Source organism: Myotis lucifugus, unplaced genomic scaffold (genome assembly GCF_000147115.1).
Source record: "Myotis lucifugus unplaced genomic scaffold, Myoluc2.0 scaffold_417, whole genome shotgun sequence".
Classification (NCBI taxonomy): Eukaryota; Metazoa; Chordata; class Mammalia; order Chiroptera; family Vespertilionidae; genus Myotis; species Myotis lucifugus.
In genome coordinates this window covers 792,676-817,264 of record NW_005871465.1, presented here as the reverse complement: position 1 = coordinate 817,264, position 24,589 = coordinate 792,676, and the positions used below count along the sequence as shown (strand labels likewise).

The following is a 24,589-nucleotide window of genomic DNA, read 5'->3' as shown; positions in this document are numbered from 1 at the left end:
GAGGATCTGTTAAGAGTTTCAGGATTTTTTTTTTTTAAGTAAAAAACACCAGATGGCTTCAGAGCACGCAAATGTTGGGCCAGTCCTCGTGACCTCCCACGGGAGACCGAGGCAGGGGCGCACTGGGGAGGGGAGGGGACAGCCGGGAACCAGGGCGGGGAGCACCGGCCTGTGAGTCACGGGGCGGGATTGGGGCTCTTGGCTGCGGCGAGGAGCCCCGGGCGCGCGGGGCAGCTGCGCGCACAGCCCGGCCGGCCCGCTGGGGAGGGCGGCTCCCCGGGCGGCCCCGCTTGGCTCTGGACCTGGGACGTCCCGGCCTCGGAGCTCCAGCTGCGCAGCGGAGACCAGGCGGGAATTCGGCCTCCGCCGCCACTGCCTAGTTGTTTTGTTTGTTTGTTTTTGTTTTAAATGTAATCCTCAGCCGAGGGTATGTTTTTATTGATTTTTAGAGAAGAGAGAGAGAGAGAGAGAGAGAGAGAGAGAGAGAGATCCATCAATTACCTCCCGTAGGCGCCCCAACCCGGGATGGAACCGCGTCCTTTCGGTGCAGGAAGAACTGCTCCCACCACCTGCTCCCCGGCCAGGGCTCGGCGGCCCCGTCTGGTCCAAGTCGCTCTCCATCGCCCAGGGCCTCGGTTCCCCCCTCTGCCAGCCGGGCCGGGTTCTCTCCTCGGAAGGCGGGCCGGGCTGCGGGCCACCGGGGCTGCGTCTCAGGTGCAGCGAGGAGCCTGGCCCGCGTCACGCCCGACGTGCCCTGTGCCTTTCACACTCGGTCCCAATTCTCCCCGCGCCCCGGAGTGGGTCCATCGCCACCGGTTTACGGACTGGGCAACAGGCACCTGCCCGAGCCCCGCGCTCCTGCCCTCCCGCCCTCCCCAGCCCCTCAGCCCTCCAGCCCCCAGCCCCCCAGCCCTCCAGCCCCGCCCCAGACCCCCAGCCCTCCAGCTCTCCAGTGCTCCAGCCCCGCTCCTAGACTCAGAGAGCATAGGCCTCAGCTACCAGACACCAGATGTATCTCCGGATCAGAGGCTCACCGCCCGCTCTCCAGACCGGACTGGCGCCTGAAGCGGCCCCTCTCCCCCTTCCTCGACTCCAGGGGACCCCGTCCCGCCGTTGTCACGACAACCGAAGGCCAATGGGGAGCAGGGAGGGGAGGCGACTCCGCCCCGGCCCCACCTCGGCCCCGCCCCACGCCCGCCCCTGGCGGAGGGCTCGGGGCTATAAGGGCCGGCGGCCGAGCAGCGGGTGAGAGCGCCGGGCGCGGTGAGTGCGAGTGTCTGCCGAGCGCGAGCTCAGAGCCTCGGGGGCGCGAGAGCGGCCACCATGTGCGGTGAGTGCGGCCCCTCCGCCGGCGGCTGCGGTACCGGAAAGCGTCGGAAAGGGCTGCCCGATGGGCTTGGGCCCCCCAGGGTTGGTGGGGGAAGGGGAGTGCCAGTCCCGGTCCTTGTGCGGGGGGAAGGGCGGCCCCGCCGGGGTCCCACACCGAAGGGGAGGGCATGGGCCGAGTGCGCTCCCTGGCTTGCACCACCAGCGGGGGCCGGCACCCCGCCCAGTGAGGGCGCTTTTCTCTTTCTGCCCCAAGTCTCCCACAAAGGCGGCCACGCGCGGCCCGGCGCGGGGTGCCCGACCCGGCTCCCACCACGGAGACGCGACCCCACCTGCGCCCCCCACCCCATCCACGGCAGTGTCACGAGTGGCTCAGGGTGCGCACCCACCTCGCATCCCGTCATGAACCTCTGGTCCCCAGGAGTGTTGATTCCGTGTGGCCGCTCTTTGCTAGATCCACCTCTGGGGCGAGGCGCAAGGAAGAGGCAGCAGTGACCGCCAGCGTCAGGCTGCAGCTGGGAGAGGGGGTCCCGGACCGGGAGTGGGGTCGGGCTTCAGGCTTCCTGGCTACCGCAGCGACCCGCTGTCGGGCGAGGTAGCCCTGCCTTGGGGAGGGCAGCGGCGGTCCGCGGGCACATCTGCAACTCCTCGCCCCCCGGCGGGGCCGCCTCCGCCGGCTGGGGAGAGAGCCCGGCTGGGGAGAGGGCCGGGAGCCGGGAACTTCTGCTGGGACAAAAGGTCACTGTGCCGCTTTTTCCTTGAGCCGGATTCGGTTACCCACTCCAGCCTCCTGCGGCTGGAGGACCTGGTGGAACTTCTGAAGCCATGAAAGGCCCCTGTCTGACTTCCAGAGGGCTGCGGGCGGGTGTGCCAGCGGTGAGCCCTGGGCCAAAGTCTGTACAGACCTTGTTTCTGAGGCCAGGCTCTCCTGAAAAAAGTGAAAAGGGAGCAACCAACCAGGGCAGGCAGCTGGCCTTGGGGTGCAGCCTTCCCCAGGCCAAGCAGGCATTTCAATTCCTGAATCCTCAGCAGCGAAAACTTCTGGATTCCCGGCATGATCTGTAATCTGTAGGGCTGCCTGCAGGCAATCTAAGGAGGGAGATCAGGCAAAGGTAGCGGTTTTGTCAGAAGCTATTGGGTTCTACACCCATCAGTGTGGCATTCAAGGCCCATGGCCAGCTGGTGGCCTTCGAGCCAAACTAGTGCACAGAGACCCAGGCACTAGGAGGGTCCGCCATTGGCTACCCTCCCTCCAATGCCCTCCCACCCCCATGCCATCTTAGCCTTCCGTCCTAGTGCATACTCGCACCCACCTTTCTCCAGGCTTGCTTTCTGAGACTGGGCTGGGGGCGTCCTCTACCTACTCCAACTCTCAAAACCACGAGTTTGGTTCTGCTTTATAGAAGGGCTACAGGTTTTGTCTCCTGGAGTAAGGATGAGCGGACAGTCCAGACTACCTGTGACCTCACATTAGGGCACTGCCTTTGCCACACCCCACCCTGCAGCCCCCCGGGAGGTCAGGGAGCTCCCGTGGAATTCCCGCCTGGGGACGTTATTTCCTTTTCCGGAAGCCGGGAGAAAGCCTCGCTGTGCTCAGGCGTCTTCCATCTCTCTGACACCTGCCAAGCACAGACGCTCCCTGCTCAGTCATAGCAGCATCTGGCTAGAATTGAATATGCTGGTCTGGTTTCTTTGCATTATGGTCTGTGTATGTAAAGCAAATGATACAGGATTTCCTCTTACGGTTGTTTTGTAATGAATTCGTTTTAAGTTTTCAAAAAGATAGTCAATTTTACAGAAAAACATGAAAGAAATGTTTGTACATTTGGTACAAGGATGTGGCAGGGATTGCCAAGACGCACCTGGAATGAACTACTGACCCTCTTCATTTCACATTTGGGGAAATTGAGGCCTGGAGAGGTCTGTGCACACCCGTGTCTGAGCAGGAGTTGTTTGAAGTCTTTTCTCTGGGCTGGCTGTGGCCTGCTGAGCTCTGCCATCTCGGGAGTCAGCAGGGACCCTCCGCTGGGCTCTCCGTTAGGTGCTGATGACCTTGCTCAGACTGGCCCTGCTTCTCGCACAGAAAGCTGGGCCCAGTACTGCTGGACCCCACGCACCGTAAGCGGATGCTCGGAGTTGCAGTGCACTCTAAGCCTTAGCTAGGTGGCACGTCGGTACTCATGGGTGGTTTTAGTGACATCTGAGAGCTGCTGGCATTTTGCTTACTTCCTGCCAATGGATAGGTTACTATAGTCCCTCCCTTCCTCCTTCCTTTCCCTCTGTCCTTCCTTCTTCACGCAGCCACGATGGCTGAGACCCATGTTTACCCGGCCCTGGGGCCATGTGGGCATGACCCTCCCCTTGGATAAGGGTCGGTAGTTGGGCAGTCCAGAGGCAGATTCCTGACCAGGGACCCGATAACTCCTGAGGTAAATGCCCTCACAGAGGACAGGCCTCGGGCACAGGCTGCAGCCGGGCAGCCTCAGGCCAAACCAGCAGGCAGACCTCTCTGTTTGGTGCATAGGATTTAAACTCTATTCTTTAAATTAGTTACCAAATTAAAAAATTGGGGAGATTGCACATAAGTAGGTGGAATTTTCTACTTCTCTTGAAAAAGTTCAGAGATGAGTAACCCTGAGTCCATATTTCTGAATAGTGCATAGTGGCCCCTAGGATGAGGGGTGCAAGCTCCCCAGTTTTCCCAGCCCCCACCCAGCTGTTGGTGCCCATGTAGTCTGAGCTTCGGGCCCTAGCACAGTGGAGGCAGGGAGTACTGACTGGCCCAGGAAGAGAGGGGGTACCTGGGACAGTGCCACAAGGTCCTGGCCTCAAGTATGAGCTCTGCGGAGAGAAGGGGGTGAGAGGTATGCCAGGCTGAGGGCATAGCATACGCAAGGACATGACAGCATGCAGCATGTATGCATGGGGATCTTACTGCAAGGATTGCACTTCCTGTCCATGAATTCTTAAATCTCGTCTCTCCTTCACTGCTGGGGGGTTAGGGGGTGAAAGACTTCTTTAGAGAGAATTGGAGGATTCTTAGCTTTTGCTAAAAGGTAAAGCCCTTACCTTGAATTCACCATCTTTTGTCTCGGTTAATGTATTAGTTTCCTCTGGCTGCTGTAACAAATTACCACAGACTTGCTGGTTTCAAACAACATACATTTATTCTCTCACAGATCTGGAGACTAGAAGTTCAGAATCCGTTTTCCTGGGCCAAAGTCAAGCCCCACCTCCTCTGGAGGCCTTCGGGGAGACTGTTCCTCGCCTCTTCCGGCTCTGGTGGCTGCCAGCTTCCCTTGGCTTGTGGTTACTCACTCCATTCTCTGCCTCTGTGGTCACATCACTTCCTCTTCCAGGCGAATCTCCCTCTTAGAAGGATACTGATGACTGCATTTAGTGTCCACCCAGATAATTCAGGATAATCGTCCATCTCAAGATACTTAACTTAATCACATAAATACCTTATTTATTATTTTTAAAAATATATTTTTATTGATTTCAGAGAGGAAGGGAGAGAGGGAGAGAGAGAAACATCAATGATGAGAGAATCATTGATCAGCTGCCTCCTGCACGCCCCACACTGGGGATCAAGCCTGCAACCAGGGCATGTGCCTTGACCAGGAATTGAACTGTGACCTCCTGGTTTATAGGTCAACGCTCAACCACTGACTCACACCAGTTGGACTAAATACCTTTTTTGATGAGAAATCAGGTGTCATCCTTATGGGAACTCCTTTGTAGGCAACAGTTTTCTTTTCTCTTGCTGCCTTTAAGATTCTCTCTTTGTCTTTAATTTTTGGCATTTTAATGATGATGTGTCTGGGCAGGGCCTGTTTGGGTTCTTCTTGTTTGGGGTTCTCTGTGCCTCCTGCACTTGTGTGACTTTTTCCTCCTATTTGAATTGGCCCAGGCAATCGTCCTCAGGTGTGGCAAGTTTTTTTCCAACAGGGTGGGGCAGTTGCTTCTGCCTGGAGGCTAATTGTTACTTTTAATCTCTTAAGTGGCCTCAGGGCAAGGTGTTTCCCAATAGGGTGCGTCAACTGTCTTCCCCCCAGGCAAGGCAGATGTCTGTGTGGGAAAGATGTCCTCTGCTGAGTGAGAAATGACCCAGCCCAGGAAACTTGGGGTGTCTGCCTTCTGAGCTCTATCCCCCTAGTCCCCAGTCCTGGGTTCTGCTCTCACAGCTCCAGTCCGCTTCACCCTCCCTCTGCCGGAGCACAAGGTGGGTGGCTCCACAAGGTGTTTAGTGCGTTGGCTCTTTAAGAGGGTGCCTGAACTTTCAGTTGTTACTCCCTGGCAGACAGCACCCCACTGCTTTTCACAGCCAGATGTTATGTGGGACCCTCCTCAGTTCTGGTGCTCTCTGCTGGAGGGCCCAGCTTGGGGATTAGATCCCAGAGCTCTCAGTGGCACCCCCCACGTCCCCCCCCCCCCACCAGCTGAGATATCTCTCTGGGACTTCAGTTGCCATCTGTGGGTGCCTCCGCCCCTCCTACCAGTCTCCATGCGGTCTCCACCTTCGGTCCTCGGGTATCAGGGTTCTCTCCTGTGAGTTTTCCATTGATATCCAGGAAGTTTTTTTGCATTTTAGTTGTAATTCCAGTTTGCTCTTGGGAGCTTGTCCGAGCAGCATCCACTTACTCTGCCACCATTTTTAATCTCCCTGAGATTCTCTTGTCCACTTCAGTGTCCCACGATGGTGGCCTAAATCCCTTTTTTAAAAAAAAATATATTTTATTGATTTTTTACAGAGAGGAAGGGAGAGAGATAGAGAGTTAGAAACATCAATGAGAGAGAAACATCGATCAGCTGCCTCCTGCACACCTCCTACTGGGGATGTGCCTGCAACCCAGGTACATGCCCTTGACCAGAATCGAACCTGGGACCCTTAAGTCCGCAGGCCGACGCTCTATCCACTGAGCCAAACCGGTTTTGGCATAAATCCCTTTTTTAATATGAAGATTCCATAGAGAAATTCCAGCAGTTAGGACTGATGTTTGAGGCCGTTAATCCTCCTGAGACAGTTGGGTACTTGCTTTCAGGTGCTTCCCCCAAGAATAGCCCAGCGCTGCCAGTCCCAGATGCCCACGCTATGACCACAAGGATATTGCCCTCATCCCTCCCCACCCCACCCCACCCCACACACCCAAGTCCCCTGGGCCAGCACTCAGACGGGACCACAGTCAGAAAGTGGACCCAGGCATCCGTTAACCCCCCGCCCTGCACTGGATGGTGCAACTTGCTATTTGACCAAATAGTTTTCAGTCCCCGTGTCATAGAAACATGGCTCTCACTTCATCTTGCCCTTCTCACAGGTACATACCCTTCCCACTCATCTCTTCCCTGCAGAAAGCAGGCAGGTTCTATTGCCTGGATGCCACAGGGGCCAGGACACGCACACACGGTCTGCTCGCTTGCATGGCGGTCCTCAGGGGAGCTTGCACTTCTGGGCTCAGCTGAGGAAGCAGCCGTCCAGGGAGATGACGTGACTCAGGGGAGAGCTCACCCGTTTGTCCCAAACGTCTTCCAGCTCCCAGGGCCCTGTCGTATTTGACACTCCTTTCCTCCCTGTCACAGTTCAGTCTGTGGACAGATGTCTCCGGAGGACGGGGCTGGAGTTGACGGGGCACAGACACTGGAGTCAGGTCGAGTGGCTTGTTACCTCTTAAGCCATAGGAGCCTCAGGAGCCCAGTACCCAGTGATGGCAGCTAAATGCTAACAGCCGTCCCTCGCTGGTTTGGCTCAGCGGGTAGTCGGCCTGCAGACTGAAGGGTCCCGGGTTGGATTCCAGTCAAGGGCACATGCCCGGGTTGTGGGCTTGATCCCCAGTAGGGGGTGTGCAGGAGGCAGCCGATTGATGATTCTCTCATTGATGTTTCTTTTTCTCCCTCTCCCTTCCTTTCTGAAATCAAAAAAAAAATCAATAAAAAAACATTGAAATGCTTAACAACCGGCTCTCCGGTTTGCCAGTTTCTATGGGGAAAATACTGTCACCATGGCTAATTTCAGGTCATCAGTGAGGCTCCTGAGCGCGCAGTGGGGAAGAGAGGTGCACAGTTGGCTCTGGGGAGCAGTTCTGGCAGCTCCCTCGTGCCACCGCGGAGATGGGACTCACGTGGGCACTCCGGGGGCAGGGGCTCAGCCTGGCGGCCGCCCTCTCCTCACCCTCATCACGCCATTCCTCCACTGCTCCGCCTTATTTGTCAGGGTTCCCCAAGTTCTGAGAAACCTTCTGGACATTTTGTGATGTTGCATTAGTAAACAGCACTTTTAAATTAAGGGATTATTTTTATATGTAGTAAAATTCACTTCTAAAGGGAGATTAACGAGTTATAAACACTATTGGAGGAAATTCTGAAGATTAACTGCAGAAACAGTTAAGCAATTTGATCATCTGCCTCTTTCTCATTTTCAACAGACGTATTTCTCTCCCTGAAAATAAAGCCTGGTTTTTTTAAATAACCGAATGTTGGCAGTTGAAACAGGACTTCTGTTTTCTCCTTACAGTGGAGAGTGTATGTTGCTTGCCCTTTGGTGCTGGTGAAATCCTAACCTGACAAGGACACCAAGGGCTTTTATTAAAAACAGAAATGCCTTGCCCTTGCTCACCGCAGGAAGCAGTCCCTGTTCTCTCGGGGGCTCCAGTGGGGGCGCAGCTGGAACCCCTGCAGTCCCAAGGGGGCATGAGGCGGTGCAAGGTTGTCCCCAGAGGGACCAACCCCCTCCTGACCTTGAGCCAGTGTGCGAGACCCCCCGCCCCCCGCCCCCCGTGGGAACTTCGCTCTCCTGCTTCGTGAAGAAAGTGGCCTCCCCCGTCTATGTGAGTGAGGACTGGACATCGGAGAGCCTACAGCCTCCTCCCAGGCCTTGCCATTGGCCCAGTGACCGCCCCTTCCTGGGGGCCTCACACTGAAGAGTAGACAGCCGCCCCCCCACATGCCACACACATATACACATTCTCACGCTCACTCTCACACTCACACACAGAGATGTCTGCTCAGGAATTTCTGGCCATGTCCTCTGTCCGGGCAACGACTAATCCAGTTTGGGACTTAGAACATTATCTAAATGACTTGGCTCATGGACTAAAAAGCTTCGACCCTTCCATTCTGAGAAGCGTTGGATGGCGGTGGAAAGTGCGCCCTTTGCCTGGGGAGGTGCCCGCCTTGCTGGGCGGTGACGTGCCTCCTACAATGGAACCCCTATTCTGTGTGTGGTACCGGCTGGCCCTCCGCCTGGGACTGGCCACTCTCAGACACAGTGGGGCAGTGCTTTATTAACAGCTGATGCTCAGAGAGGTGGAGAGTTTTTTCAAAACTACAGCCACAGAATGAGGATGCGGACCCCAGCCAGCCCGTGGTGAACTTGACCTCTTCCCTCATCCTCCAGGCCCCAAATGACCTCTCCCCCCTGCAGCATCTTGAGCCCTCCAGGGTTTGTAGAGAAGAATCCAGGCGTTCAGCACTTCTGGTTCTGGCCAGGGGTCCTTCAGATGTGGTCATTGTCGTTATCTGTCGCTTGGAGACACCAGGGGTTACAGTTCTGGGATGTCGTGGGAGCCAGCCTTGCTGTGGTTGCTGGCCCGGTGGGAGGGGCTGGATGGGAAGAGAAAGGTGGAGTCAGAAGCAGAAGTGTCCCATGCTGGTGAGTAGGGGGGGTGAGGGGGTGGGAGGGTCTCCCAGGGGCCAGGGGAGGATCTGTCATCGAGGCCTGAACCCGACCAGGAGTCTGCTGTGCACGGTTGAACGTGGCTGTCTCGGGCCCAACTCAAAGGCCACTTTCTGTAATCACCCTACATCCATCCATCCATCCATCCATTCATTTCTTCAACATATAATTATAGAGCACATAAAATGTGCCAGGCTCTGGGCCAGGGGACAGGGACACAGCGATGAATAAGACAGAGAAACAGACAGATGTGTTCCGTACTATGAAGGTTACAGTCCCGTGGGAAGTCAGACAACAGACAAGGAAGCAAGTGCTATAGGCAATTAATAAACAGGTCCATGTGGCTGTTTAAAAAGGGGGAGCGGGGAAGGATTGCATTAGACCCAGTTGGGGGGTGACCAGTCAGCTGACACCTGCAGAATGAGTTGGGGCCACCTGTGCACAGAGCCTGCCCAGGAGCTCTGCCCCTCCTGCCCCTCGGCCCCAGCCCCTTCGCCTGCAAATCCCTGGAGGGGAAAAGAGGTTCCTAAGCATCATGTCCTCTCTCCACCCACCTGCCAGGCCCCCTCCACCTCAGAACTCCCAGCACAGCGATGAGGCCTCCATGGGCCAGAGAAAGGTTTTGAGGTTGAATCAAATCTTGACCGAGTTGCAGCCTGAATCACCCATTTGGTTTAACCATCATTTCCCCAAGTAGAAGGCCAAGGAGAAATACTGGCAAACGATTCTCTTCCCCTGGGTTTCAGTGTCTGGTCATTTCTGCAGGGGTGACCAGGAGGCCCCCACAGGCCTGCAGGTGCGCCTCACACTCCAGGAGGGAAGCTCCTAGCCTGTGCCTTCCCAGGACGCCTACTGTGCGGCAGCACAGACTGCCCTGGGGGCTTTGCAAAGGCTCCAAGGGTGTTCAGTGACTTGCTGCAGGCCACACAGGAAGCGTGGCGAGCTGGCGTCTGGAAACGGTATTTGGCGCAGGCTGCAGGTGTCAGTCGCTACCCTCTGGGCTTCTTGCTGTCCCAGACTGGTGATAGGCTAAGATAGCAAGAAGCCTGAGGGAGGAGGCTCCAGGTGGGGAGCCTGGCCTTGTCCTTTCACGCGCTGGGAAGGTGCACTCAGACTGCTGTCTCCTGGGGTGTGGCTGTCCTCTGGGGGGTGGGGCTGGGAGCCACAGTGAAGTCAGTGAAGTCGGATGGGGCTGGATGGCCATCCTATAGCCAGCACTGATTCCGAGCGGCATATGCTAAACCAGTGTACACAGGCACGTGTGTACACAGAGCACACACGCAGCGGGAGGACGTTCCTGCCTTCATCCAGTGCCCTCCTTGGAGGCAGCCACTAGCCCTGCGTCCTGGTGCCCTTCCAGAAGGACTGTCTGCATCTCCCGCACCCCCCGCCCCCATCCCTGCACAACCCATGCGTGTTCCACAGTCTGCATGTCCCCCCGACACTTCCTGGAGAGGCAGCCTGTTTCCCAGGAGAGGAGACACGCCCCCGGTTGCTGGGGAGGGCTGCCTGCGCGTGCTCCCCGGTGGCCCTGCGTGTGGCGCACGGTCACTTAACCTGGCCCCTGCCGGGCCTCGGGCTGCCCACGACCAGCACCGAGCAGCTGGGGTCTCCACCGAGGTCTCTGTGGAGACAGTCCTGGGAGTACGAGAGCTCGGTCGGCAGGTGCACACCTTTTCATTCTGAGAGCTTGCAAATTGCCTTCCCAGGAGGGTGCACGAATTCACCCTCATTTACTGTCCAGCCGATCTTTAGGGATCTCACAGGTAAAACATGTTTCTCATCTCGCTCTTGTCATGGAGGGAAGGGACTCCGGCCGGGAATTCTGATGTGAATAGCACCGAGAAATTCCTGGGGAGGCAACTTCTTTATTTCATTATTTTTAAAAACAGCGAAAGCGTGGTGTAAATGCTGGCTGATTCACTTCATTTCAGTCACGTGCAGGGGCAGCCAGGAGGCCGAGCTGCAAGGGAGAGGCTGTGCTTAAAGGACTTACTGACTAGATGTTGGAAATTAGACTTATGCCTCCGTGTGCAAAGACCTTGAAAACCAGTCCTCGGCAGCCCCTCACCACGGTAATCTCCCAAACGGCGCCCTCCTGGCTGCAGAGCCTCTTGGCTGGGGGTGGGCCCAGCTGGTGACCCCGCCAACAAGGAAGCTGTAACTGTCCCAGCCCATGGCGGGAGCAGGGCGGCAGCCCCTCCCCACCCACCAAGGAGGCTGCTCTGGACCCGAGAGCCGAGCCCCTGGAAGAACCTCTGTTCCTGAGTTCAGAGTAGAGTTGGGCCGGAGGAGGGCATTGCCCGGAGCATCTGGTCAGGGCATGTCAGGTGGAACGCTCCAGGCTTGGTGTGGCCTTTGTGACCTGCAGCGGTCCGCTTCTCTCCGGGAGGTGCAAGTGTAACTCCAGAACAACTCCCAGGAGCCAGCAAAGACTCTTAGCTTAAAACCCTTCAGAAACGATCCGAGGTGCCCCCCAGTTCACGTGACCGCCCCCCAGAGCTGGGTGGGCTTTCCACGTGACTGGAATTTGATCGTGTCCCCACAGCAAACTTCCTGAATTTGTGAAGAAAAATTAATGTCATGAAAAGTTTCACCTAAACATAGATTGTGCCGATAGCTGTACAACACTGTAAAGATACTAAACACCATGGCCTTTTGCACTTTAAATAAGAAACCGTAGGCTACGTGTCCTGTATCCCAGTAAAGCTGTTAGCTTTTTTAAATGTTTGCATTGAAAGGTAATTATCATTTTTTATACGTGAGGTAACAGTGCATCCCACGCCCAGCCGCGCTCAGGTTGGAGTGGAGGGAGGCGGGTGGCTCTGAGATGCACACACAGCCCTTCCATTCAGCACCTCTCACCCGGCTCCAGGCAGCCAGGGAGGCAAAAATAGCGACTGTCAACATTACCCTCGGCCGTTTTTAACAGAAAACGCCTGTCACTGCGCAGAAAGCACAGGGTGCAGGCTGTTAAATATAAACTCTGTACCTTAAGATGTGTGTGAAAATATAGCCCGGCACAGTAGCGTACAGTGCATAAGAAGGCAAGACAGTGTGGTGCTGTTTAACTTTGTAACCTATTTCTGACTGAGTGTGTCTAGATGGGATTTTAGCAAGTTCAGTGTTCATGTGGTTGGACCCCACATTTAGTTGAAATTTAATCATTCATTCAGATATTCCATATTGAATTAAATCAGCGTAACAACAGGGGATATTACAGGTGGTTTTGTGTATAATCGTGCTCAGCTCTCGGATATCCTCAGGCAGCTTATCCCTTCCGAGGTTCATGTCTGGGAAAACTCAGGTTTTATTGAGAGACTAGAGGCCCAATGCACAAAAATTCGTGCAAGAGTAGGCCTTCCTTCCCCCGGCTGCTGGCACTGGCTTCCCTCTGACACCCAGTACCCGGGCTTCCCTCCTCCAGCCGCCAGCAGGCACCTGAGACACGGGCTGCTTCCCTCCGGTCCCGGCTTCATCCAGAAGGACGTCCGGAATGATGCCCAGAAGGACATCCGGTCTAATTAGCATATTACCCTTTTATTATTATAGATTAGTGACAGAACATGGTATAAGGCTAAGGTGTACAGCATGATTTATGGATATAGATATAGATGATAACACAATAGGACTACTTAACATTCATCACCTCACATAGGTAAGATTTTTTCCTTATTATGAGAACTTTTAAGACCTACTCTTTGAGCAACTTGGAAATGGATAATGAAGTATTAACTACAGCTCCCATGCTGTACGTTACATCCCCAGAACTTATTTGTCTTTTAACTGGAAGTTTGTACCTTTTGACCACGTTTACCTAATTCCCCATCTCCCACCCCACCCCAGGCAATCACCAATCTGATCTCTGTATCTGGAGTTTGGTTTTTATTAGATTCCACATATAAGTGAAATCATAGTGTTTGTCTTTCTCTGAATGACTTGTTTCCTTTAGCATAACTCTCTAGGCCAGTGGTTCTCAACCTTCCTAATGCTGCGACCCTTTAATACAGTTCCTCATGCTGTGGTGACCCCCAATTTCATTGTTACAAATTGAACATAATTAAAGCATAGTGATTAATCACAAAAACAATATGTAATTACATGTGTTTTCCGATGGTCTTAGGCGACCCCTGTGAGAGGGTCGTTCGACCCCCAAAGGGGTCGCGACCCACAGATTGAGAACCGCTGCTCTAGGCCCACCCATGTTGTCACAGTTGGCAGGACTCCCCCTGTTCGTGGCTGAGTAATATTCCCTTGTCTATGTGTACCTCGTTTTCTTTATCCACTCATTCGTCAGTGGACACTTACGTCTTGGCTATTGTAAATAACGCTGTAATATGGGTGCAGATACACAGCAGGTCTTCAATCTTGGTCAGACTTTCCTGCCATCCAGAAAAACGTTAGAAAATGAAAATAATAAAATAGACAATTGTCAACCAGTGGTCGCTGTCACCAATTCAATGCCAACAGGAATCCCCAATTTGGGGGGCAGGGGAGAAGGAAACTTCACTCAGTGCGTACAGCTCGACTGCGATACAGCACAGCTGTGGGGCGGCTCGATGGTGGCAGCTCTATAATGAAACATGGCCCTGGGGCACGGCCCTCTCGGGCTAGACAGCTCTGCTCTGCTCTGCTCCCCACCAGTCTGAAAAGCTTCAGCCAGGGAAACGCAGTCTCCAGTGGAAAGGGACAGGGGGCCTTGGAGCCAGCGGGGAACTGGCTTACCTGGACCGAAGTCCCCGTCCTGGTCCCTGATTGGTTCATCCTCGTGCAAATGAGAACTCCAAAGCCTTGCTGTTGGATTGACTCAAAAAGCACCGTCCTGACGGGTCCGAATGGAGCTGCTCTGATGGTTGTTGAAGATGCTGATGGGGATGTGGCTGCACAGCTCTGATTGGGGGTGGGGGGGTGGGGGGGTGGGTTCAGTCCTATTGGGTGACATGCTTCCAGGATCACAGTGCAGCCAGGCAGCGGTTCAGGGCGAGCTTCTCTCTGAAGTGCAGCTTGCGTGAGAGGCCCTGTTTGGAAATGGCTGCTAGGCTCGGTTTTATTTATTTTTACTTTGACCCCAGTTAGCCGCCAGAAGCCCTCTCGGTAGGCATCTTCTTTCCCAAAATTAAAATTGGGGAAATAAACCTTTTAAGTCTAGTCTCCCCAAGGCAGCACTGCCCAGCGCTGGGAGCACTTATGTCCTGAAGTCAGGCCTCCTTGTCTCTACTCCTGACGCTTGCCCAGTCACAGCCTCCCGGCTTCTGGGTGACAGCAGGTCTGAGCTCTAAGGCTGCTGTGAGCTCTGATTGGCATCTGTGTGGGAATGCTTGGCCAGTGCCTGATCCATGGTGAGTTCTCAGTAAGATGAGCTGCTATGAATATGCCTGACTATTTTCAGGATCCATACCATTGCTCCCCTGATTAGTACAGATTCAGGGTTGCTCTGGTCCACATTTATTGAACAAGGACTGTCGCTGAGATACAGTGATAATATAAAGGTGGGAGTAGCAGCCTGCGTCCCTGTCAGGGGACATAGTTGCCCAGGATGGAAGAGCGCTGTGGTGGCCCTGTGGGTGGAAGAGCCGGGGCCTTGACAAGCCTGCTCTGGGAGGAGGGATTGGAGCTGAGCGGTGAGGAGGGCAGGGAGGATGCAAGGACGGAAGGAGGACTGGATGGAGCACTCACAGGGCAAGACAGAGACAGACCAAGTCTGTAGTCTCAAGCAGGGGAGTGGAGGGTTTGGAAAGAACCAGTATGACAACTGTTACTCCCTAGTTGGGAAAATATTACTTTGCAATATGAATGCAGAAAATAAAGCCAAACAAAATCTTCCTGGCCTTCCTTCGAGATAAGGATTCTCTTGCTGTGGTAAAATGGTGCTTATCGATCCGGGCAGCAGAGCTGAGTGGGAAGTGGGCGGAGGCCACAGTGCCCGTTCTCACCTGCTGCAGGGCTGCTGTGACCTCCGTGTGACTTCCCAGGTGCCTTCTGTGCCCGTCAAGGAGTCCTCGTGGGGGAGGGGGGGGATGCCCGTGGTTGGTAGGGTGGTTTGCTGATCTTGGCTGTTGCAACTACGTCCCTGGGAAACTTCTCCAAGGCCAGGGGTGTGAGGGTGTTCTCCTGCTGCCTGTGTCTTTGTCACGGGGGAAGGGATGTCTACGGAGAAGCAGGGGGCAGCGTGGCTCTTCCCCTGCGCAGCCTGGACGCCTCCGGTGCGGTCTGTCCGCAAGCCCAGACCGTGTTGTTGTTTTTTTAATATATTTTTATTGATTTCAGAGAGGAAGGGAGAGGAGTGGGAGAGAGAGAAACATCCATGATGAGAGAGAATCATGGATTGGCTGCCTCCTGGATGCCCCAGTCTGGGGATCCAGCCTGCAACCTGGGCAGGCACCCTTGAACGGAATCGAACCTGGGACCCTTCAGTCTTCAGGCTGATGCTCTATCCACTGAGCCAAACCAGCCAGGGCCAGCCTGTGTTCTAAACACGAACCATGTGTTTAGTAACGTGCAGTGTCCCCTCTTTCCCAGGAATCTTTGCCTACATGAACTACAGGGTCCCCCGCACCAGGAAGGAGATTTTTGAGACCCTCGTCAAGGGCCTGCAGCGGCTCGAGTACAGAGGCTACGACTCGGCAGGTAGGCCTGCAGGCTTCTGCCGCAGAACCGGAACGTTCTTTATTACATTTGAAACGAGGGTAAAAGCAATCTGCATCCACAGTGCCCCCTTGGTATCTCTGTGTCCCTCCTCCAGTCATGTTGGGGGTCTGGGGGGAGGGGGAGTGCGTAGACATTTGTGGTCCCACCTACTCATGATGACAGGATTTTGTACTTTTATATGTTTTCACTTATGTCAGCATTTCCCATCATCCCAACTCCCTCCTAACGGTCTAAGTGCTGCACAGACTTCCACTAGGTGGGCATCTCAGAGCTCCCCCTCCCCCGGCCTGGCTGGTGGACACCTCGTCTGTTCCCGTTCTTACCTCAGCCGCCGTAGGAGAAAGGGAGAGCCGGGTCCGTTTACATCCCTGTCCGTGGGGAAGATGGAGGGGGCACTGAGCAGAGGTACCATTTAAAGCAGCAGGATGCAAAGTGCACAGCACAGTGAATGCCCTTACGTGTGCCCACGCCCTCCGTGGCCGTGTGGGTCCAGGCACTCACTCCCTGCAGGCTGTTAGGTGTTGCCACAGGCACAGCCTCATCTTTCCAAGTTAATCAGGTGATGCGCCAGAGGAGCGAGAACTAATAAATCATGCAGCCCCCCCACTTCCCCCCTGCCCCCCCCCCGCCCCCGCTCCCAGGCGGTGCCCTGTAACACAGTGTGCAAGGCAAGCCTTCAGTCCAACACAGAAAACCGTGTTCACCTGCAGGTGTGGCCATCGATGGGAACAATAACGAAGACAAAGAAAGGCATATCCGACTGGTCAAGAAAAGGGGGAAATCGATGGGAACAATAACGAAGACAAAGAAAGGCATATCCGACTGGTCAAGAAAAGGGGAAAGGTCAAGGCTCTGGACGAAGAACTTTACAGTAAGTGGAAAACACGCCAGTCTGGCCAGTGAGTGCAGCGTGGGTCCTTGGAAATCATTTTTAAATATTTGGTACTTATGTATTTATTTTAATTTTTCTGGCAAGCGATATTGCTTTTCCACGTGTAGTGGTGATACAGATTCTTGTTTTAAAGTGAAAGTTAAGTGGGTTAGGGCTGATAAGCACTGAGTAACCAGCAGCAGGGGTCTGGCAGAAACCCCGGAGGAGGCAGGAGTGCCCGGTGCCTGTGGGATGTGCTGACCTGTCTCCCTGCAGACGCCGCCTCGGCCGTCAATGCTTGCTTTGTAAGTGTGGCAACTGCACTTTTCTTTCCTCTAGAGCAAGACAGCATGGACTTAGAGGTGGAGTTTGAAACCCACTTTGGCATTGCGCACACGCGCTGGGCCACCCACGGGGCTCCGAGCGCTGTCAACAGCCACCCGCAGCGATCAGACAGAGGCAACGGTAGGTACCGACGCCTTGCTCCCCGTCTCGCCTCGGGGTTCTGCCTGGCCCTGACTCTGGCAGGCTGATCCGCACCCACCACCAGGGGTTTCTCAGCCAGCCTGTCTCCCCTGGGGATCCAAGCTGGTGGTGCCGGCCCCAGATCTGCCTGCTCCGGAGCGGTGCTGACCCGCAGGCACATGAGGCACATCCTGTGTGGACCAGCCTGAGGGGACTTGGCAGCGTGAGGGGTGAAGGGCTGAAGTGCTCTGGAGGCCGGGCACTTGAGGGAAAGATAGCGTTCCTTCCTCATCCCCAAGCCCACCCTGCCCCTGAGGAGAGTGGTCCTGGGCAAGGGCAGGGGAGCAGGGCCGACCTTGGTTCCCGTCTGAGGTGCCCCTGCAGGGAGGCCTCAGCAGCTGGCAGCCCAACAGCTCCTCCCAGCAGCAGAGCCCTCCATTGAGCTCCTGTGCTTTTGTAAACAGTGAGAATGATGGTGTGGAAAAGTCCAGCATCTGGCATCCCTCGACAAAGTGGACTGACAGACAGCAGGTCAGGGTCAGAGGGCAGGGGCACAGCCACTGCCCACGGCAGTCCCACGGGCACCAGGCCCTGTTTGGTGGGCTGCAGGCTCCCCAATTCTCCCAAATGCCCCCGTGTGCCAGCCCCAGCTTGTGGGGCCTCATCACTCGCGTGGACCCCCAGGACAGTTCTCCTGAATCATACCCCGCCCCCTTTCATGGGGGTGGACTGCTAGGTCTGGGGCTCCCAGGGGGAGCTCTTGGGGGCTCTGTGGTCAGCCCCAAGGTCGTCAGACACAGTAGGCATGTGAGATGGGGAGAGGCATGGCCCTTGATTCCCCCCAGGGCTCCGAACAAGGGCCTGAGACATCATCTGGGCCCTCATGTGGGTCCCCACTCGGGGTTGAGCCTGGTCAGGTCAGGAGCCCCGAAGACTCACCCCTGGGCATGATGGGTGAGGGTGTCCAGTAGAGAGAATGATCTTTGGAGTCAGCCAGAACCCGCTCCGAGGCCTCAGGCACAGTGCAGGCCCCACGTCAAAGTAAGGATCGGGCACATCAGAGGGGCTTGGGGTGCTTGGTAGCAGGCGCTGAGCTAAGCATTCAGCCTCGCGGCAGCTCCTCCTCCTGGAAGTCGGGCTGCAGAAGAGAGCGGCACCTCCCTGCGCCCTGTCCTTTGCCCCGTGGGCACTGCAGTTTCCCGAGGCAGCCCCCTGCCCGATTTGGAACAGGAGCGTCCCAGGCACCCCTCTCATCAGAGCGGCGGAGGCTGCACATGCGCCCATGTGGTCAGAGTCTCGGGTAGCGAGGGTTTTGCTGAGGGCTTTCCCCTGGATCTGGTCCATGCCATGGACCGCAGGGCGTCCCACTACTGCGGCCGGCACCCTACACCCGGGCGGGAGACAGCAGACCCCATAGGACTGTGGACCTAGAACGGACATCCAGCCAAACCCCAAGCCAGACACAGGCGTGGTCGCGGGAGCAGCAGTGTTGGCTGAGGGAACATGGCCCCAGGCCCATGTGCCCGGAGATGTACCCAGCCACAGTCCCCTGCCTGCCCAGGCGATATGCGGACCCCTAGTTCAGTGCCGATGATGATTCTGTGTCCCCAGAGCGGGGAGGCTCCCAGGAGAGGACCCCACACCCAAACTGAGCAATGCCTGCCCTGACTCAGGATGAGTAATTAAAAACAAAACAACATGGGAAATAGAGAAGATTCATAACATTTCTTTAGCAACTCAGCCGTGAGAGCTGGAGAGCATACTTTTAAGAGGAAGGCTTACACCCAGCAGCGACATTGCAGAAGAAGATTACACAGAGGAGTTTTCACAAAGAAAACACAGATTCTAGGAAGCAAATTAATGCTGAGAAGACAGTAGAACGAGGTGAAAGAAAATAGTGTAAGAAACAGTGTCACAGTAGACATGAAAGCAGTCGGAGAAGGGGAAGGCTATAGAGGCAGCTGATACAGGAGCGGACCAACAGTCCAACTGGTGTCCCCAAGCGGGACCTGGACAAATGGAGCAGTAAAGGCACGTAACCCAGGTGTGCTGGGCTAGCACACCTGCTGACGTGGCTTTTTAAACGTATGTTTTATTGATTTCAGAGAGATTGAGGGAGGGAGAGAGAGAGAAACATCAATGATGAGAGAGAAAGAAAGAGAGAGAAACATCAATGATGAGAGAGAGAGAGAAACATCAGTGAGGAGAGAGAATCATCCATCGGCTTCCTCTTGCATGCCCCCTGCTGGAGATCAAGCTCACAACCCAGGCATGTGCCCTGACCGGGAATCGAATTGTGACGTTCAACCAGCGAGCCACACCGGTCGGGCTGAAAATGGCTTTTTTTATTCGAGACATCTCATTTTTCTGTGTGACCACACAAAAGTATACAATATGTTGTAAAAAAAAAATATAGAGAAGAAAGTATGGTAAAAATGGAAAAAGTTTTAAAAGATGTAACAGGAAAAAAAACCTGTCCTGTACTGAAAAAAACTTGAGTTGGAGATCCAGATGTTCACTGAATAATAGTCAATATTTATGACAAACGCCCAAAATGTGGACACGGCCTCCTGGGAGTACCGAGTCTCAAGGATAATAAAGTCTTTTCGTTATCTAGGCTGCAGGGGGAAGAGGGTTACTTGCCCAGAAAAACTTTCAGATTGGCCTTGACCGTTTCTCAGCTACTTATTGGATGTGCAGTGGCAACACAGGGACTGCCCGCCCCTTCCGCTTTCACCTGCACAGGGCGCAGCCCAGGGGAGCCGGGTTGCTGCTGGGTCACGGGAGGTGGAAATAGCCGGCAGACCCTGCAAAAGAGACGTGCTGGTGGCCACACCGGAGTGCGGGGAGCCCAGGGATGCCAGGACCTCTGGGGATTTCCCTAGAAGAAAACCAGGATTTCTAAGTGAACCCTCAGAGATTTTCAGCTCAGATCTTGTTACAATCCAGTGTAGTCAAACAGAAGCCCGTGTGTGGACCGCCAGCGCGGGACTTCTCTGAGCCGGTTGGGAATTCCTGGAATTGTTTCTGGGTGATAAAGGGTTAATCAACCCCATCGACATAAATAGCAACACTTAATTGGTGACCCTGTAGACCACAGGTAGAGCTCTGTCCCTGGTCAGATCAGTGGATGTCTGTTTCCTCAGGTTGAAATTGTAGTCATAGCCGGCATCGGTTCTGTGACGGTAAATGACATTTGCTTAACAGACACCCTATAGGACAGCGGTTCTCCACCTGTGGGTCGCGACCCCTTTGGGGGTCGATCAACCCTTTCACAGGGGTCGCCTAAGACCATCGGAAAACACATATATAATTACATATTGTTTTTGTGATTAATCACTATGCTTTAATTATGTTCAATTTGTAACAATGAAATTGGGGGTCACCACAACATGAGGAACTGTATTAAAGGGTCGTGGCGTTAGGAAGGTTGAGAACCACTGCTATAGGAGCAAGGTTTGTAGTTTCAAGCTGCCAGATTGTTTCCCTTCACATCTGACTTGATCCTCACGTCTTCATAGCACTTCTGTCTTGAAACTTTTCTTCCAGAATTCGTTGTCATCCATAATGGGATCATCACAAATTACAAAGACCTGAGGAAATTTCTGGTAAGCTACTTCCCCTGGGTCACATCTAAGTCTAGTGCCATTGGTCCTCCCCCAGACACTTTCCAACCAGCTCATTTCCCCCCGGAAACAAAAGCAGGAGCGGAGGGAGAGCCACTCTCGGCCACGTCACCACATTGGACACAAACCTCAGCTGCAGCTCAGCCGGCTCCGCAGATCTTGCTCGAGTAGATGCACAGGGGCCGCTGCGGAGTCGCAGAATCAAAAGAACACGCATTTCCTTTTATTAAAGTGTTTGCACTAAATTGTCGACTCATACACCAGAGGGAATGTGGGGCGGAGAGGCAGATGGCCAGTGTCTAGAGGATGAAAAGGTTGTGGTGTTGGCTGGGATGTGGGTGGAGTTGACTCAGCTCATTTGATTACTCTGACTGCCCTTGTTTTGCAATGTTCAGGTTCATGGCAGGGACCAGCTTTGGAGGTGGGGCGGTCTCGGGGCGTCCGGAATGACTCAGCTGTGTTATGCTGTGTGATTCTGGCAAACATTTCTCATCCCGTTCACATTTTCCGTGTCACTCTGACAGTTCCTTAAGTCACTCCGAGGGCAAGTCATACGGGAGGAGAGGGAGCTGGCCCGGCCAGCGTTTCGCAATGACCGTTATCTGACACTCTGTGTCCAACCAAATATTCCAGGAAAGCAAAGGCTACGAGTTTGAGTCAGAGACGGACACGGAGACTATCGCCAAGCTGATCAAGTACGTGTTCGACAACAGAGAGATTGAGGACATCACATTTTCAACACTGGTCGAGAGAGTCATTCAGCAGTTGGTGAGTCACACCCGCCTAACTCACCCCTTCGTCTTTCGTAAGCGTTAGGCAAATGTATGCAAAGTACCTGAGAAGTCAAGCTGGCTCACCTACAGCCTCTGGCATTACGCTCTCAGGTCCTTGCAACATTTGGAAAAGTCCTCAGGTCTGGGTGGTAAACACCAAACGGAAGCGCCTTGCCGCGTTTTAACGCCTCTGGGGTTGTGATTGGCCTCGGAACCGTGGCTGCTTCCCATCGCAGGTCGCACACAGGCCCTTGGTGGTGGGGTGCACACTGCCAGCTTTTCATGTGAGACGCTTGTGCCGTTAGTTACATAACCTAGATGCATCTCGTTGATGTCGACTTAGAATTGTCCCGGGGGAGAAATGGCCCAGCATCCTTCCTGGCACGAAGAGGGCTGCAGTACTGCCCAGCTGCAGGGTGGTGTGAGTGAGCTAAGCACGGGTCATGGAGCATTGGCCCCTTTAACCCTCATGGGTGCTCCCTGAGTAGATGCTGTTCTAGGCCAGGTTCTGATGCACCAGTTCACCCAGTTGATCACAGAGCTGGGATTTGTTCCTCCGGGGCCTCGGCAGGCGTGGCTGCTGTTGGTCTTTGTAATTAGTGTGGCTCCGTCTATGTCACTTTCTCCTGATGTCACCCTGCTGCCCTGTGAGCACCGCCGGCATGTCCCCAGGACCGCTCACAGGGGAGAGGGGCCCAGGGAGACCCGCCGGGGGGTCAGGCTGCCGCGGCCTGGCTTAGCAGAGTGAGCTGTTCCTCACTTCTCTTCCCTGCGCTTTCAGGAAGGAGCATTCGCGTTGGTTTTCAAGAGCATCCACTACCCGGGAGAAGCCGTTGCCACAAGGTAAGGCAAACACATGACTATTTCAGTAGCAAATAACTAAAACACAGCCACTCAGCTTGAGGCATGAGGGCCTGCGCCTCCGGGCACTGGAAGGCACTTGCTCTGTCTAAAGGACAGCCATGGCTCAGCCAGAGAATGCACCCCACCAGCTCTTTGGCCAGAGCTTCTGCCATTTTAACAGAAAAGAGTTGGATTTTTATTTGAAATCTTCATACTTTTAGAAGTTGACAACAACATTCAAATTTAAAATAAAATTGTATAAAGGCACATCCAGCTTTCATGGGGCTTAAAGCCTATACAGTTTCAGAGACTCCCTTTAGAAAATGCATGCAAATTTATGAATATGAAACTAGGAACAAAAATGAACGTGGTTTGAATCCAATAAAGAGGGGGCCTCGCAGGCCCAACTTCATCACCTTCATGGCAGGGGTGTCCCAGGAATCAGCCGAGAGGACCAGCTTCAGCCTGTGTGCCCCTCTGTTAGAGCCCCCCAGGGTCCCAGCACTGCGGATGTACACAAGCAGGTGTATGAATGCCATCCTGTTGTTTTATATTCAGAAGGTTGATTGTCCATCTGTCTATCCATCCGTCCATCCTTTTGTTTATCCGCCATCCATTCATCTGTCCATCCATTCGTTCGTCCATCTCACCCATCCATTTGTCCATCCATCTATCTGTTCATCCATCCACCCACCCATCCATTTGTCCATACGTCCATCCATCCATCCATCCATCCATCCATTCGTCCATCCATCCAACTAATATTTGTTGAGCATTTACTATGTGCTGGGCCCTGGGGACCTGGTGACATCAGAGCTGGTCCTGCCCTTAAGGACAGGACATTTGTGCAGGAGGACAGAGCAGGGCAGAGACGGTGATACTTTGTGATGGGGGCTTGGGGTATGAGGCAATACACTAGAGCAGTGGTCGGCAAACTCATTAGTCAACAGAGCCAAATATCAACAGTACAATGATTGAAATTTCTTTTGAGAGCCAAATTTTTTAAACTTAAACTATATAGGTAGGTACATTGTTATTAACTTAATTAGGGTACTCCTAAGGCTTAGGAAGAGCCACACTGAAGGGGCCAAAGAGCCGCATGTGGCTCGCGAGCCGCAGTTTGCCGGCCACTGCACTAGAGGTCTTGGGGAGTGCAGGTGTCTGCCCGCGAGAGACAGTCAGAGGGACCAGTGTGAGTAAAGGCAAGGAGCCCAGAGCAAGCATGGCACTGCTGGGATCTCCCGTTAGGCCAGGATGTGGGGAGAGAGTACTAGTGGGAATCAAGGCTCTTCCAGTTTCAGTGTGTGCTTATTGATGCCTGCTGTATGCCACACATGGGGGACAGCAGTGAGCAAGGTCATGGGGACACTCGCGGATGATGGGGAGTGGGAGCACATGCAAATGTCCTGAGGGCTGCAGGCTTCCTTCTGAAGGCACTGAGGAGCCATAAAAAAATCCCCTCAGGCCCTGGGAGACTGGGCCAGAGAGGGTGGGGCTCTCCCTTGCAGACTGTCAAACTGTCTAGGCAGGAAATGTGTTATGATTTTATTTTTTCTAAGACAGGAATTAATTTATCCTGTGGAATTTTATTCCTTCAACTCATAGAATTATATAATACCAGTTGGTCCTTTCAAATTTAGAAACCTGCAGGACAATCTTTGGGATGTGTTGGGAGCATTGTATGGCACAAAGACTGGAGAAGCTATAGAGCTCAATCCATAAAAAACATTTTGGGAAGACATTTGCCAAGAAATATAGATAACTATGGTACTTTCTAACCGTCATTATTATAAAGAATGTGTAGGCTAATTTCCCATTGGACCCAGAACTATGTCTCTGATATGCTTTATATATAACTAGAGGCCCAGTGCACGAAATTCACACACAGGTAGGGTCCCTAGGCCTGGCCGGCGATCAGGGCCAATCAGCGGGGTGATTGAGGGGCCCTCACTGGCATCCGCCTTGGCTGGCCTGGGGGCAGCTCCTGCATTAAGTGTCTGTCCCCTGGTGGTCAGTGTGCATCATAGGGACCAGTCATTCCACCGGTGGTTCCCCGTTCAGTCAATTTGCATATTAGGCTTTTATTATATAGCATAAAAGATTGTCCAAAATATTCAAGGCACTCACAGCACCTTCTGCAAAGACACAGACTTTGTCCCCCTACTTGGAGAAATCAGAGTGAGGTCCAAACAGGCGACAGTACTGGAAAATAAGATCTATTACTAATGAAGAAGTATTTAGGGCCTGTATTGAGTCAGGTTAGCAGGCCAAGTGGATATATGTGGGGTGGACCCAGGCTGACTCAAGTCATTCATGAGTACATTCATCTAAGTTAGCAAGAAACTGGTTGATGTAAAATATTACC

At 54.0% G+C, this 24,589-nt stretch overlaps 1 protein-coding gene across 3 annotated transcripts in view; it reads left to right on the top strand.

The window, feature by feature from the left end:
* Window positions 1–1,185: 1,185 nt before the first annotated feature.
* GFPT2 (glutamine-fructose-6-phosphate transaminase 2) overlaps window positions 1,186–24,589 on the top strand; it is a 38,741-nt gene continuing 15,337 nt past the window's right edge. The window contains exons 1-8 of one of the 3 annotated variants that reach the window (XM_023743879.1): window positions 1,186–1,330; window positions 15,518–15,625; window positions 16,357–16,427; window positions 16,490–16,517; window positions 16,857–16,982; window positions 20,532–20,590; window positions 21,242–21,376; window positions 22,163–22,224. In XM_023743879.1, the coding sequence (XP_023599647.1) occupies window positions 1,324–1,330; window positions 15,518–15,625; window positions 16,357–16,427; window positions 16,490–16,517; window positions 16,857–16,982; window positions 20,532–20,590; window positions 21,242–21,376; window positions 22,163–22,224 (596 nt within the window). In that variant the 5' untranslated portion in view covers window positions 1,186–1,323. Of the gene's footprint in view, window positions 1,331–15,517; window positions 15,626–16,356; window positions 16,428–16,458; window positions 16,518–16,856; window positions 16,983–20,531; window positions 20,591–21,241; window positions 21,377–22,162; window positions 22,225–24,589 lie in introns of all 3 variants that reach the window. The other 2 variants (XM_014467871.2, XM_006102549.2) reach the window with 2 other exon arrangements.